At 42.7% G+C, this 16492-nt stretch overlaps 1 protein-coding gene across 4 annotated transcripts in view; it reads left to right on the top strand.

Annotated features, from left to right (window-relative positions):
• LOC146554282 (junctophilin-1-like) overlaps window positions 1–14319 on the top strand; it is a 49006-nt gene extending 34687 nt beyond the window's left edge. Inside the window, exons 4-7 of one of the 4 annotated variants that reach the window (XR_014889399.1) lie at window positions 840–1082; window positions 1501–1937; window positions 7512–8768; window positions 10984–14319. Coding sequence is in view for 3 of the 4 variants with exons in the window: in XM_085253505.1 (XP_085109631.1) it covers window positions 840–1082; window positions 1501–1937; window positions 7512–7592 (761 nt within the window). In the remaining variant the exon portion in view is untranslated. Of the gene's footprint in view, window positions 1–839; window positions 1083–1500; window positions 1938–7511 lie in introns of all 4 variants that reach the window. The other 3 variants (XM_085253505.1, XM_085253506.1, XM_085253504.1) reach the window with 3 other exon arrangements.
• The last annotated feature ends 2173 nt before the right edge of the window (window positions 14320–16492 follow it).

The raw sequence follows: 16492 nt of genomic DNA, 5'->3' as shown, positions 1-16492 counted from the left end.
TGGCTGCAGCCACCACATCAGAGAACCGCTGGGCCCATGAACTGCTGAGTGAAGGGCTAATACTCTGCCGACATTGCACTTTTCCAGAATTGCCAGCGGTCCAGCATGGCCCGGCAGATGTTGGGAAAGCACCGCGATGCCGGCAGCAAGCTCAGGGCCACCATCTAAGCCTCCCTCCATAGCAGCAGCAACCACTCGTCCATAGGCCACTGACACCCCTCTGCTGTGGCCAGGAGTGTCTTCAGTTTCCCCTTACGCACCACCATGTACTGTTTGTGCACGGCTGTGAGCTCTGCCGCCATCTGACCCAGCAGCTGGGCCAGCTGTACAGGCTATGGATCTGACATGCGTCCTGCGTTTTCGGGACAACTGTGATAGACAGACCCAGTAAACAGCGTTTTCAGGTAAGTGACCATTTATTTAAAGACTTCTTTGAGTTTTGTTGTGGCAGCTTTGCAGCTGACATGTCTCAGCTTGGCAACAACAACCCTCTGCCAGGTCCCTGCGTCAGTAAAAAGGAAGAGCCTGATTAGCAGACTGGCCCCAGCTGCACTGCCAGCCTCTCTGGCACTGTGCTCTGAGCCCACTGTGCCACCCCTCTTCTGCAGCGGAGCTACAGACCACACCTCCACCACAGTGGTGTTGATACATGGTGTCCAAATTTGTAACTGTTCCAACTGTAATTATTTTTTGTTTTTTTGGGGGGTTTTTTAAGGCAGCTGTGTCCGATCTGACTTTGATCTGTCTTTCAAACTAAGTGTAGAGAACAAAAAGTCTTTGTGTGTGTGTGTGTGTGTGTGTGTGTGTGTGTGTGTGTTTGTGTTTGTGTTTGTTTCTAGGACCCGACTACACACTGCAGAAGTACAGTGACTCGCAAGATGTAACTGAGAAGCCCAGAGAGGAGACAAAAGAGAAATCTCTTTCGGGGAGCCCACATTTCTACAGGAAAGGCACAACACCAACCCAGTCTCCATCTGCAAGCCCAGGTCCCAGCCCTAGTCCTTCACCTACTGCTGCTAAAAAGGCTTTTTACAGCAGTAAAACTCTTGCCTCTGATGCAGCAGCGGAGGCTTTGACAGCAGGTAAGCAACTTTATTGCATGTTTGTCTATCAGATATTAGCTGTAATAGTAATACAGCTAATTTCTACATATTTACTGCAACAGGAGGTTTCCCAACAGTCTGGAGGAAGTTCTCCTGAAAGCTGTTATTTTTTCTTTGACTCTGTAGTTCATCTCATCCTGAACCATCTGTGTTTGGTGGGTTTAGGTTGGATTAGGTTATAGAGACCCATGGTTTGCCAATTAGGAAGCTGGAGGGTCTTTTTGCTTATTGTCTTGCTGAAAATTAACAGCATCCCGCAGATACTGTGAAGCTGAACTGAGATGTGAAGCTTGACTGAAAACTTGAAATTCTACCTCCTGAACCAGTATATTGTATACGCATTAGTCATTTGGTTAACTGTGGTCTCCATTACTCCTGTCTTTTTTTCATTGTACAGGCATAACAAAAGCAGTGTCAAAACTTTCTCTGAGACAGCAAGTAAGGCAACAAGAGGCTTCTCCAGCAGTCAAACAGTCTGCTACCACTACAGTCAGCAGTTACTCAAGCAATGGACAGATTCACTCCCAGTTCCATGGTTACCATGTTAAAGCAACTCTTAAGATTCAACCCCCTGAAGAACCAATTGGTGTAGTGGATGATCTTCACCCATCTGACCTTGTACACTTGCTGCCATCACCTGTCAAACAAATTCAACCACCAGCACCAAAACCCCTGCCAGCCCCTATCCCTTCACAAGTTCCAGCAAAAGATGGCACCAAAGCACAAGAGCCTCCCAAGGAACCGCAAAAAAAGGAATCAAGCAAATCAAGGAGCCTTGCAGAAACCAAGAAAGCCAGTATGGAAATGGATCCTGAAATTGTAGAGGACAAATCGGTGAGTTGAGTTGCCACACATATTTTTATAATATAGTATTCTAACAATCAGGGAGAATCGAACGCACAGTGAGTGTGCGTGTTCAGATTGTACTGACATGACTTATACTTTCTAGAATTTCCCACCAATGTTACAATAACTATAATCTGAATATGGATATATGTCCAGAATTAGGGCTGTTGCCATATCATGGTGCCCACGGTAATACCACAATACATTTTTACCTCCTATAAAAGTGCCATATTTTGATATTAATGATATAACAATGCTATACATTTACATTCCCTAGCACACACACACAGACAGACAGACATGTTTAGCAGTGAGGCCCACATGTCAGCCTTCAGTGGGATCTGATTATTCCAGATGTTGTGTGCGATGAGGTGGATTTAAATTAGAGTCTGGATTTAACAGGAAGCCAAAACAGGAGAAATCTGCTCTCTCTTTCTAGTCCCTGTCAGGACTCTTGCTGCAGCATTTTGGATTAACTGAAGGCTTTTCAGTGAGTTTTTAGGACTTCCTGATAATAATGAATCTTTGAGCTCAGAGAAGAAATTCAGCTGTTTTTACAGGAGGAAGACATGCATGAAGTTGCAAGGAAATGCTGTAAAACTTGTGAAAATCCAGTTAAAAGTCCAAAGTTACTGGTTGTACTTGTTTGCGGTGAGCAGCAGATCAAACAAGTTAACAATTATAAATGGTTTCAAACACACATCCAGGCCTGTGAGACTCATTTAGACACTCGGACACTGACCGTGGTTCTCTGGTACACTTCTGCATACTTTTTGTATATTTTGTGTAATATGTGTAATAAACTGTAAATTTGGACTTTTTCAAGGAAGCATTTTTTTTATTCAGTGTTTTCATTTTTTAATGAATTTACTCCTACTGGGGAGAACACACATGAGGTTTAAGGCCTGGACGATGATGAAACCTGGAAAATGGTTGCAAATAAATATGGGTACCACTTTAGGCAGCTCCTAATTTTATGGATTCGGCACCCAGCTTTGCTTGTTTTTTCACTTTTTCGCTACGCGATTGCATTTAATTCCCGCTCGTCTCTTTCTGTAGCTAGCCTGTATCACTACACTAGCTGTCTTGAAAGCGTCTAACTCCCTCCCTTCTTTCACATAACAGTATGATTACAGTCAGTCTTGTGATTTGCTGCATGGTGTGCCCATCAAAATAAAGTCCTTCCTACATGGATTCTCAGCAGGGTTGAAGATTCAGCTGCCACATACCGACAGGCCATTAATCAGAATCAGAATCAGAATACTTTATTGATCCCTGGGGGAAATTATTTTTTGTTACAGTGCTCCATTTTAAACCAACATTAAGACAAGACAGACAATACGCTAACTAAGAATAGTACAATATATACATATATATACATACATACATACATACATACATACATACATACATACATACATAAGTCACTTATAAATAAATATTTGGAAAAGAAACATGTGTAGCTGTAGCAGCAAACAGTGTGTTAAGTGGATGCGTTGTACAGGGAGCCACAGGCAGGAATGATTTCCTGTGTCGTTCAGTGGTGCATCATGGGTAATCTCAGTCTCTCACTGAACGTGTTCCTGTGACTGACCAGCATGTCATGGAGTGGGTGGGAGGTGTTATCCAACATTGTCTTTATCTTGGACAGCATCCGCCTCTCCGACACCACCTTGAGGGAGTCCAGCTCCATCCCCACAACATTGCTGGCCTTACGGATCAGTTTATTAAGTCTGTTGGCATCTGCGACAATATTGACATATGAAATTATATCGCGGGCCGGATGTGGCCTTCAGACCGTTTAGGAGCAGTGCTCTCTCACACAGGGTTTAGTGGGGGTGGGGTGCTGCTGACTTCAACTGTGGATATAGTCGGACAGCAGGAAGAATACTTTGAGGACCTGCTTCTGTAGAGGACGCAGAGTGTGTGGATGAGGGGCACGATTTGCCTGTCACCAGGGGCAAGATCAACAAAGTAGTTAAACAACTACTTGGTAGCAGCAGGGCCTCTGGGGTGGATGAGTTGCTCTGACTTCCTTAAGGCTCTTGTTGTTCTAAGTCTGTCTTGAAGATCTGGCAAATTCAAATTCAAATTTTATTTGTCACGTACACAGTCATACACAGTACGATATGTAGTGAAATGCTTGGACAACTGCTCGTGACCTAAAGAAAACAAAAAAGGAAAAGGCTATGAATAAGATAGGAAATAAATATGAAAAATTAAAAAGGGTAAATTTAACTAGGAAGGAATAAAATATAAATTAAGGTTAAAAATGAAATAACTGTACAACACAAATTAGAATGAAGGGTAAATTTAACTGGGAAGAATAAGATAAAATATATAAATTAAAGTTGAAAATAAAATAACTGTACAACAAAATACACAATATAGAACTATATAAGAATGTATGAAGAAATATAAATAAATATATGCACAATAACAGCAGCATATACACAATAACAGCAGCGTGATTTAAGTAATGAAGTGAAACAATGTCCAGAATGTCCAGTGTGTGTGTAAGAACTGTATGTGTGGGTCAGTACTATGTGGTGGTGTGATTGAGAGACCGTATCGCCTGCGGGAAGAAGCTCCTCCTCAGTCTCTCTGTGTTGGTCTTCAGGGAGCGGAATCGCTTTCCTGACCTCAGCAGAGAGAACAGTCTGTTGTTGGGATGGCTGAGGTCCTTCACGATCTTCCTGGCCTTGGTCCAGCACCGCCTGCTGTAGATTGAGTGCAGGTCAGGGAGCTCGGAGCGGATGGTGCGCTCAGCTGACCGCACAACCCTCTGTAGAGCTCGTCTGTCCTGCATGGTGCTGTTCCCGAACCAGGTTAAGATGTTTCCCGTCAGGATGCTCTCTATGGTGCACGAGTAAACGTTCCTGAGCACCTTGGAGGGCAGTTGGAAGTCTCTCAAGCGTCTGAGGTGGTAGAGACGCTGTCGGGCCTTTTTCACCACGGTGTTGATGTGACAGGACCATGACAGGTCCTGCGTGATGTGAACTCCGAGGTATTTGAAGCTGTCCACTCTCTCCACTGGGCACTCGTTGATGACGGGGGTCTGGTAGTTCCTCTCCTGCTTAGTGCTGAAGTCCACTATCAGCTCCTTTGTCTTACTGACGTTTAGAAGGAGGTTGTTCCTCTGGCACCAGTTCTCCAGATTCCTAATCTCCTTCAGGTAGGCCGTCTCGTTGTTATCAGAGATCAGGCCCACCACGACGGTGTCGTCAGCAAACTTGATGATGGTGGTGGAGCTGGTAGTGGCCACACAGTCATATGTGTACAAAGAGTACAGCAGGGGGCTCAGAACACACCCCTGGGGGGCTCCAGTGCTGAGAGTGGTGGAGGCTGAGACATGTCCGCCCATCCTTACTGCCTGTGGTCTGCCAGTTAGGAAGTTGGAGATCCACAGACACATAGATGAGCTGAGTCCCAGATGCTCCAGCTTGGTGGTGAGTGTGGAGGGAATTATGGTGTTAAATGCAGAGCTGTAGTCTATGAAGAGCATTTTAACATAATTCCCCCTTCTAGTGTCCAAGTGAGTGAGTGATGTGTGGAGGAGATGAGAGATGGCATCGTCTGTGGAACGATTTGGACGGTAAGCGAACTGTAGTGGGTCCAGTGTGTCTGGTAGTGAAGAAATGATGAAGTCTCTGACCAGGCGTTCAAAGCACTTCATCACTACTGAGGTGAGGGCTACAGGGCGATAGTCATTGAGAGAAGCAGGGGGGGGTTTCTTCGGGACAGGAACAATGATGGACTCTTTGAAGAATGTGGGGATCACCGACTGAGATAAAGAGATGTTGAATATCTCAGTGAACACAGGAGCTAGCTGGTATGCGCAGTCTCTGAGGATACGACCTGGGATGCCGTCTGGTCCTGCTGCTTTCCTGGTGTTCACTCTCTTGAAGGCTCTCCTTACTTCATGCTCGGAGATGACGAGCACGTTTCCGGTGCTGGCAGTATCTTCCTGTCTGCAGCCGTTAGCGCCGCTAACACTAGCATCGTTGGAGTCCTTAGCTGCAGCCTCGAAGCGAGCATAGAAAGTGTTCAGCTCGTCTGCCAGAGTCACGGCCACGTTCGTCATACCGGTTGTTGGTGCTTTATAGTCCGTTATTGTCCTTAGTCCCCACCACAGGCTCCTAGAGTCACTCTGTTGGAGTTGTGACTCTAGTTTCCTCCCGTAGCGCTGCTTCGCCTCTTTCACCGCCCTCCGCACGTTATATGACGTGGCTTTGTACGGGTCCATGTCCCCCGTCGTGAGTCCCGTGTTGTAGGCAGCGGTGCGGGATCTCAGTGCGTCGCGGATGGTTTTATCCACCCACGGCTTCTGGTTGGGAAACGTTGTGATAGTCTTTGTCTCCACGGTATCATCTGCTAGTTTCCCGATGAATCCCACAACCGCTTCCGTAAACACGGTTGTGGCAAGGTGCTTCTGGATTGGTAGACTGGAGTGGTGATTCCCATCTTTAAGAAGAGTTTCTGGAAGGTTATAGGGGGATCACACTACTCAGCTTCGCTGGGAAGATAGACTGTACCAGGGTACTGGAAAGGAAACTTTATCCATTAATCAAATCTCAGATTGAGGACTGTTGCAAGAGCTACAGTTGTACACTGCCAGCAGTCAGTGTTGGACTTATTCACAGTAGGTGTTGGACTCAGTCACCAATCCTGCTCATTATTTTTATGAAATTTTAGGCATAGCCTCGTGCCTGAAGGCTTCCAGTTTGGTAGCTTCAGAATCTCACCTCTGCTTTTTGCAGATGATGTGGTTCTGTAGGCTTCAGTAGGTGGTGGCCTGTTTGACAAGTATTTGTCTTGCAAAATTTAAATAAAAATTTGCAGTTCAGATTTATTAACAAAATTCATAAATGGTATAATAAAGGTTGCATGCAAACGAGCAAAAAAGAAAAGAACGACACACACACACACACACACACACACACACACACACACACAGGGTGATATGAGTCTCTACAAGAGCAAAAGGTGAAGCAACAAAAGGATTATAAGAAGATGACAAACAAATGTTACCAAAGACCTTCTGCAGAAGAAGAAAGTGGGAACTCTGAACTAGACAGCTGTCTTGGACAACTACTATTTTCTGTGGCCATCGCCCTGTACAACTCCTCCATCTAATACGCTGTAAACACTGCAATAGTTCCACACTGTTGCACACGCTCTACAGTAAAAAGTTCACAGGTTAGAATTAAATGTCAATCATATATATTTCACCTCTGTGATACTCTTCATACTTATAGTTGAGCGATTTGTGCCAGCTCTTAAATTGGTAAACTCTGCAACATATTGTATTATTTAAATAGTTTAGTCTGTTACTGTTACTGTCTTTGGGCAACTGTAATCCACACAATTTCCTGAGGGATTAATAAAGTATTCTGATCTGACTGAACTGAATTCAAGAGGATATCTTTACTAGTTTCCACTACATACTGCATGCTGTCAGTGGGGCCCACTGCTTGTCTTGTTGATTTTGATAGCGTCAGTAATCATAATGTTGCAAAATAAATGAAATAACTTAAAGAGCTTTCTTGTGTGTCTCCACAGGGCCCTAACTCTATCTTGGTGGTTCTTGTGATGCTGTTGAATGTAGGTCTAGCAATCATTTTTGTCCATTTCCTCACCTGACCAAATATGGGCTCGGGTAAGAATTTGCAGCTGTATGAGTATTTCACAACTGAAACTGGTTTGCTGTTGTGTTTATCGTGCACTCAGGAAAGATCGGTCATTTAGAATACAACCTCAATACAAACTGTATATAAAAACAGAAGTGCAGTGATCTGCAAAGCTATAATTTATTCACAACAGAAAACAGAAAGAGTAGCAAATGTTTACAATAAGACAATGTACCCCTTTAAGAAAATATTACTTTATAAAGAAGTTAAGACGGTGGCAATAAAAGACTGGAAACTGTAAGTGGTACTAAAAAGAGGAACATTTTACTAATACATACTAATTATTATCATTTTACAAGTAATCAAAAAGGAGTTATCTTTAAAATCCTTCTATTGCTTTATACAGGTCCCAATGCTTTTCCCTGCTTTGTCCCCTCTCCACTACAGTGTCAGACCTCTCAGGTCATCAGGTGCACATCTTTAAACTGTTCCCAGAATTAGATCCGAGTGTGGTGGGGGGGCTTTGAGTTACTGTGGTCCTTGTTTTTGGAACACGAGTCCCTCTTTAGTCCAGACATGTTTTCCACGAACGATCTAAAGAAGGACCATCTTGCTTTGTTACCTGTGCTCAGTTCAAAAGTCTGCATATCTGATGCTATGGGATGCATTAGTGCTTATGGAATTGGCAACGCCATCATCAATGCTAAAAGTGTTTAATATGTGGTTCCAGCTATATGACGTCTGACGTTCTTGCACATTTTTAATTTGTTGGTGTAAACATGATATTTTCTGTTGTGAATAAAATATGGCTTTATAACATTTGCAAATTATTGCATTGCATTTTACACATTTTTGGATTAAAGGCTCATCAGTCCGAGTCAAACATGGCTGCTGATTACATTCAAAACTGTATTCACTCCACTGACATGACTGTTAACACATTTTTGTTCTATCCCTGCATTGCACCTTCACAATGGTACGGTTCTACAGTTCTGCTGTGGTAATTCTTCTGTTTTCAGTTAGCCTGGAACGTTTGTGCTCCAATTAGCAAAACTGACCCCTGGGCCTGGTTTGAATATATGTTTGACACTGACGGATGCACAGGACACGATGGAGTATCCATGGAGACTCCATCCTTGCCTCATCCTCTGGTGAAAGGACTACGAGGAAGAGAGAAATTAATAATTCAGTAATTTTTTCCAATCATTGTATTTTTTCAGGTTTCAGTGTATTGCACATCAAGTGTTACTGTGATGCTGTGGAAAGCCAAGTGAATAACTGGAACTGAGTGCCTAAGTAGACTGAGGGAAAGTGAAGCTTTGGTTGTTTAAAGGGCAACACTGGTCTTTTTTAAAAAATTGTTACTACTACTATTGTCCTACAAAAGGACGATAAACAGCTACTAACGGTGATGTAGCCCTTTTCTCCCGTTTTTACAGAACATAAAACAGAACACTGTCCCACTGGGTGGCGTTCCTTTAAAACAATGAGTTCTAGAGTTGGTCTAACAGTTACAGATGACCAAAGCTGTTGTCATGTTCAGACACAGTCCTGTTTACGCTGCTTTGCTTGCTTCTTGGCCCACAATCATGACCTATAAACTTTAGGCCAAGAAGGTCTCGATCAGTCGTCCAGGTAAGTAAATCCATCTGGATGTAGCGTAATTATGTGATTCCGCTACATCCAGATGAACAGAATCAACCTTTTGGGGTTTAAGCTAAGGAGAAATTTAAGATGTGAGGTAAAACGTCCTGACAGTCCTGTATTTCTGACACACAAGAGCAAACTATATTAGTATCAGCTAGAGTATTCAGAATTGTGAGGGCAGCTTTGGATATTATTAATTTCATGAACTGTTTGTAAACAAACTGTAGTTTTCAAATGGTTCATAAAGAAAGGAGACTTTACCAGGTGTTGCTTTGTTATGTGCTTTTAATAAACTAATAGGTGTTGGTAGAAATAATTAATTGTTCACATGAAAGTTGTGAGAATCATTCTGTAAAGCAGACATGGGATCCCTCTGATTTATACACAGGTTTCTTTTCTTTTGTGGCTTAAATTGGAAACCTTAATTCAAGTACACATTATAGCATTCAGTTGAAGGAAGTCTTCTGTCTCGCCAGCCGGACAGACATAAAAACTACAAACATCACAAAGCTTTGCTGGTAGCAGGTCGATGCTCCAGGAAGCAAAATAAGTACATTTGAGTCTATTGTATGATGGCTTTACCTTAACCATCAAGTTCTGCTGCTATTTTAAGAGCACTCCACTTTCTGTCTGCTTATGAAACTGTGATGTGAACAGTATATTATTCAGTGTGTCACAATGATGACAACACTTTAACTTGAACTTTGTTTGGGGATGGGGATGAACATGAATGGAGTACGATGGGGCAGCAAAGGCTGTGTTGGTCCCATGGATGTGCACACAACAGCATGCAAGAGCTTGTTTGCAGTGAATGAATCTCCTGTGATAATGCTCAGTTTATTAGAAGATTTGCTTCTTCCACAAATTTGAGATCACATAAAAGTGGTCTCAGTGGAACTCTGAGCCATCTAAAATAGCAGTTGTACTGGAAGTGGTCCAGAGATACCCAGGAAGGCACATATGTATAAACCAGTGCTGTGTCTACACATAAGACAGTTTAGCAAAGAACCAGTTTTAAAATGTATCTTTGCTACCAGCAGCATGTTGGAGGGGAAAAAACATGATTTGCTTCTAATTTTTTAGTTGAATTTATGAAAAAATTTGGTAAAATGCCAAATATAAAACAGTTTCACATTTATAAAACTAAAAATTCGATTCAGAATGAAACATTTTAAATTGTTGGTTCAAAGTATCATCAATCTGTAGGAGGGGGTAAGATAAAGGCCCCGGGGTGGGTGTTGACAGCCATCTGTAAAACACCGTGGATGCTCTGCCACAGTTTGGGGCTGAAGTCACTGATGTCATTGATCTCGTCAGTATTAATGGAATTATGAGCAAAGAGAAGTACTGTGACATCATCCAGCCTCCCCACAGTCTGGACCTCAACATTATAAAACTGTGAATCCCACTGACAGAGACTGGAACAAAAGGTGCTTCAGAGAGTTCAGTCTGTATTGAGTAAAAGTCACTTTAAGCTTGTTAGAATTTTTTTCTGTTTTTAACCTAATATACTGTATTTACATATGTGTGTGTGTGTGTGTGTGTGTGTGTGTGTGTGTGTGTGTGTGTGTGTGTTTTTAAGGTAAATGTAATTTTTAAAAAGGAGTGACTTTACACTCTTTATGGTCCTTGGAGAGTGAGTGTGTTTGTTGATCTGTTCACATCCATTGCATATAAAACTTGATAACTTGTTCTCTGCAGCAGTGACCGGACTCCTGAATGACTTTACTCTAACAGCTACTTTTGTGACCTTGCAGTGGATCCATCCAGACTAGTCAGAGGGGCCTTTTTAAAAAACGACAGCAGACAGAACAGCAGACACAGACAAAACGGAGGCCTGAAAATAGCCGGGTGGAGGAGAGGATAAAAACACATGGAGGAATGAGGGGGGTGGCAAGGGAGAAAGATGAAACCATCACCACCCCTGGACTGTGTGAAAGTCTTTGGTGCCCAAGTCCAGCCTGATTGGACTGTTGATGACGTGTGACTTCAGAGTGCAGTGAAAGCTGAAGCTGGGAGTAGCTAGTTGGAAACCAGGCCTTTACCCTCAGCGAGATGAGCCAATGGGAGCAGAGTGGATTTGAGTGTCAGGCCTAGCATCTAGACTGCCCATAAAAACCTGGAGTATGTGCCTGTTTAGCAGTCAGTCTGACTGCTGAGTAAATTTTCACGTTTTGAAATGCTGCAATAAAAAGTTTGTGCCTTATCCAGCTGAGATGTAAAGAATTTGTTTTGTATATGATCAGTGAACAATAACACGGACATTCAGTCGTTATGTTGCTCTTCTGTTCAGTTAGTTAGCCGTCATTTACTTTGCACCAAGCATACATTGTCTAGAAGATAACTTTGCACTGATGCTTCAGTTCAGCAAGAACAACTCACCTTTTCTCTCACATGTAAGTTCTCATAAGACTGTTGTGATCTAGCTTGTGCACAGATTTGATCACATATGTGTGTGCTTCAGCAGTTTGTGTGTGAGAGGATGGGCAGGTGTTGGGCTGGATAAGTTCAGAGATGCACTTTGAGTTGATGGAAGCCAACAGCTGCCTTACCGTTTTACAGAGTGACATGGTAGTGGGTAAGAATGGCTGGACAGGAATGTGAAGCACCAAGCTGCTTCCCTGTGCCAGCTCCTAGGAGAGCAGCTCTATTTCTATTGGTCTGTTTAGTGATCTGTTCACATCCATTTTTATCTGATTCTGTCTCAGTGCCTGCTTTTTTACTTTATTAAAACTTAACCATAGACGATATTTTCATTCACAGTCCACATTATTTCATTTCAAACTGGTTTATTGCACTTATAGTTTTGATCATTATGATGGCTGAATACCAGTCTGTATATGTTGAATGTTAATATTTTAGTTGACAAATGAATCTGTCTTCCAGTGGGCTGAAAATGCACTCGAATCTCCACCGAAGCAGCTCACTCTTTGGACGATATTTACTTTTAAAGGAATATTATTTTATTTTGTATGTATCCATTTGTTTTCTTTGTTCTTTTTAAACCTTAGTTTATAGTGCAGTAAAAAGAAGTGCAAAGTGCAGGCTTTTGTTTGCCTTGTTAAAATCTATGTTAATATAAATGACAGAACTTTGAGTATAATTATTTTGTATTTATGTGGATATGAAACATGCACCATTCATTTTATTGTATAATGAGTTTAAATGTGTGGTTCACTTGATGGCTATTACTCTGTTGACCTTGAAGGAGAGGTCACAGGTCAAATATGACATAATATTACCTTAATAATATTACCTTAATAATATTACCTTATATTCGAAATATGGTAGTTTCTGACAATGCACTCTTTCACATTGTGCTTTCTAAGTTCTGAGGTTTTTTGTCAATTTTCAACCAATAAATCATTAAGTTGACCTTGAAGACCTGGATGGATGTAGCCCAAACTTTAACATGACCCCACTCTAGACCCTACAACGTTTTATCAAAATGTGCTCAACACTTTTTTAGCTATTGTATTTTCAGACAGAACGGTACACACATACATACACATGCAAACATGACAAACAAACATAACCATCTTGGAAAATTTAAAGTCTTATTAAAATTCTGGATTTTCTCCCAGAATCCTGGACTGGCTGGTGGAGCGACGGAATAAGACTTTGAAGCCCATGATTCATAGGTTTATTCACGGGGATGAAAGCAATCAGGATCACGGGTTAGAACCTTTGTTGCTTGCAGTGCGGGAGGTGCCCCAGGCCTCCATGGGATTTTCTTTCTTTGAGCTGCTGTTCGGCAAGAAGCTTGATTAAGGAAAACTGGGAGGAAGGTCCAAGCCCAGCTAAGAAGGACATTCAGTATGTTCTGGACCTGAGAGCAAAGACACGCACTGGGAAAGTTATCACGAGAAAATTGTCTCCAGGCTCAGGAACTTCAGGAGTGCCTGTATGGCAGAGCGGCTAGAGGGAGACAAAGTGCTTGCATTACTCCCTTCTTTCATCTCAAAGTTGCTCAGCAGGTTGCAAGGAGCCTTCATGGTCACACAGGGGCGATCGTGGCTCAAGAGTTGGGAGTTCGCCTTGTAATCGGAAGGTTGCCGGTTCGAGCCCCGGCTTGGACAGTCTCATCGTTGTGTCCTTGGGCAAGACACTTCACCCGTTGCCTACTGGTGGTAGTCAGAGGGCCCGGTGGCGCCAGTGTCCGGCAGCCTCGCCTCTGTCAGTGCGCCCCAGGGTGGCTGTGGCTACAATGTAGCTGCCATCACCAGTGTGTGGATGTGTGGGTGAATGGGTGGATGACTGGATATGTAAAGCGCTTTGGGGTCCTTAGGGACTAGTAAAGCGCTATATAAATACAGGCCATTTACCATTTACCATTCACAGTAAATGGGTAACAGGTGTTGACTATGCAGTGGTGCGGTCAGACAGGAGAGGAGCCACACAGGTATATCACCTTAACCCTCTCAGGCTCAAATTAAACTTTTTGTTGCTAATGCACAACCAAGTCCTGCAGTGGTACTTCTGAGTAAAAAAAACTCATAAAATATGTATGTGGGGTAATCAGGTTGTTAGTTTTTAACTGTTGCAAATCGGCAACGCCTGCCTCGAGAGGGTTAACCTTCTCAAAACATGGAGAGAGGCCAAACCCACTTCTCTGATGAGGGAGAGAGATGAGTTTGGCCAGAGGTGCCCAGTTCCTCCTTCCCTCCATTATGATCACACTCAGGCTGAGCGAGTGAATGTTGCTGCGTTGCAACAGCATTTTGCAGATGTTCTCCCCATGCCCAGCCGTACCTCTCTGATAGAGCTCCAGTTTGAAATGTGTCCTGGTGTGACAGTGCACTCACAGCCCTACAGGTTACCTGAAGGACAAATTGTTCAGAAAGAATTGGCTGAGGCGCTAACGATGTGGGAGTATTTCACTAGCAGGGTCCACTCCCTTGGTAACGATGAGCAATGAGGGATGAGGGAGTGTGATTAGTGCTGCGGTTTGGGGAAGGCCTTGAAGGGGACTGGCGATGGCTCTCAGGCCGTGCAGAACCCCCTGTACTAACGAGAAATAAAGGGAGGAAAGGAAGAGAGGAGAGGACAGGAGAAGAGAGGAAAGAAAAAAGGGGGGGGCATGAAAATGAGAACAGCGGGTATTGGAGAAGGGGGGCTTTTATGGCCTGAGGCCAGAGGGGGTGTGAAGGAGGAGTAGTCCCGCTCCTGAAATTCAGATGATATCTCCACTAGAAGAGTCTTACAGCGCCTTGTGTAGCCCCATAGTTCGTGTGGAAAACAAAGATGGGTCTATGTGGTTCTGTGCTGACTATCGTAAGGTGAATGAGGTGTCACTTATCCCAGGGCCTGGGTCGACAAGCATCTGGACCGGTTAGGCACTGCTCATTGAACCAAGGGATAGTGGCAGATTCTTTTTGTCCAGAGTTTAAGGAAAAATACGTCGTTCTCCACTCAGTACGGTTTGTACCAATTTGTCACACTTCTGTTCGGCTTGTTTGGAGCCCCAGTCAATTTCTAGCTTCTCATGGACCAAGTGCTGCGTCCGCATGCTGCATGTGCTGCCACCTATCTGTTTGGCTCGGTAGGCTCGGCCAGATGGCTCCCCGGCCTCAGGGCGGCGGAGGTATATGGTAGGAGTGGTCTGCGGCTGTGCTGCAGAAGAATGGAGAGGCAGTGGGCTGGGACTGCTTTGGGGAGAGCTGTGCCAGGAACAAGTCGGCTGCAAAGCTGCTCAAAGTGATCTTTGGAGGGGGGGATGCAAATAAAACCTTACTAGTACTGCAACAGCGTGTAGTACATTTTATTCCTGTTTCTGTACATTTTTCACTTTGAATATACAGTACTGTGTGAAACTTTTCTAGTCTAAAATAGGTGCGGTGTTATTGAGCTGTGCAATATACATGAAAATACAGTCCATAAGGCAAAAGTAGAGTTTGCACAATTATAACAAGGTTTAAAGTCAGTATTTGGTAGGACCAACACAGCTTGAACTATCTTCAAGAAGCTGTTTGGTAATATTTTTAAAAGTAGCCATCAGAAATAGTTCTTTGGGTTTGTCGAAGGATATTTAAAACTCTTTGGATGTTGGCTGACTTTTTTCTGTTCTCTGTCCAGGTGACCACACACTGCTTCAATAAATAACGCTGTGGAGAGACCCAGCCATACACTCTGAATTGCTGAGCTAAAATTGAGCCACTGAGTAATTCCACCTGAAATGAACATAGGCCTTCTGCTCTAACAGTCTCCGATTTGCACAAAATATATAAAGATTGACATGAAATTTAATCTTCATATATCAAATACCTGATCTTTTTTGTCAAAGGTCAAACAAAGGTCCATCCTGCAATTTTCAGTCCTTTTGGTTTCTGCACATTGAAATTTGAGGCAATATTTGAACATATCTCAAAAACTCTTTACTGCTGTTTCTTACCATCAGAATTAATCAGGAGCTGTAATTTGTGTTAATTAATTTACTTTAGGCGGTTAATTAAAATATGGAGAAAAAAATCTTGCTGACCTGTAAACAACTTAACTTTGCAAAAGATTAATGATAATGTCTGAATGGTAATATAGTTATATTTCACATTAATCCAGAATAAAATATGTCCAATATTTTTTTTAACACGAAATTCTTATTTAACAAAATGAAGAAAATATTTTCAATGAACTTTGAATTGTTGAGCACATATGACAAAAATAGTAACATCATCAGAAAGGCTTATGTGAATGACACAAAGTTTGGCTCTGTGTGTCAGATACTGTTTGTCTGATGTAGATTTTAGATAAAATTATAATTTGATTCTAGTCAATACTCTGTCGCCTTTGGAAACGTTTGGTAGATTCAGACCTTGGAAATTCCAGCGTCTTGCTCCTTGGAAGAAAAATATGTAAAAAAACAGGGATGACTCAAGACTTTTGCACGATGCTGTAATTCTGAAACTATTTGCTCTTCCAGTTTTTTACAGAGTGCTGAATCCTTCCACATCTTTACATTTGGAAGTTGCATTGAATCCTTTTTGGAAATCAGGTTGTAGACGACCGGATTCTGATTCAAAACTTAACCTGATGAAATCGTCTGTTCTACTATTTCCTTCATGCTTCTCGCTACAGACTATAAAATGATCCCGTTAACTTTCTTAGATGTCAGCTCCCGTCTCAGGAGTACCATGCAGTGTTGGAGCATCTGACAGGCTGATTAATGTATAGTATGTCATCTTCTCAATATAGCAACAGGCCCACACATAACAGGCCCTCCTGCTTTTTTAGTGCTGTGCTATTTTAAGCCTGAACACTTGCTTATTAGGA

This window comes from Mchenga conophoros, linkage group LG18, assembly GCF_057382185.1.
Source record: "Mchenga conophoros isolate Kocher_MC1m ecotype Shallow Benthic linkage group LG18, M_conophoros_male_GT1.1, whole genome shotgun sequence".
NCBI lineage: Eukaryota > Metazoa > Chordata > Actinopteri > Cichliformes > Cichlidae > Mchenga > Mchenga conophoros.
The sequence above is the reverse complement of the archived record's forward strand: the minus strand, read 5'-3'. Positions and strand labels throughout refer to the sequence as shown.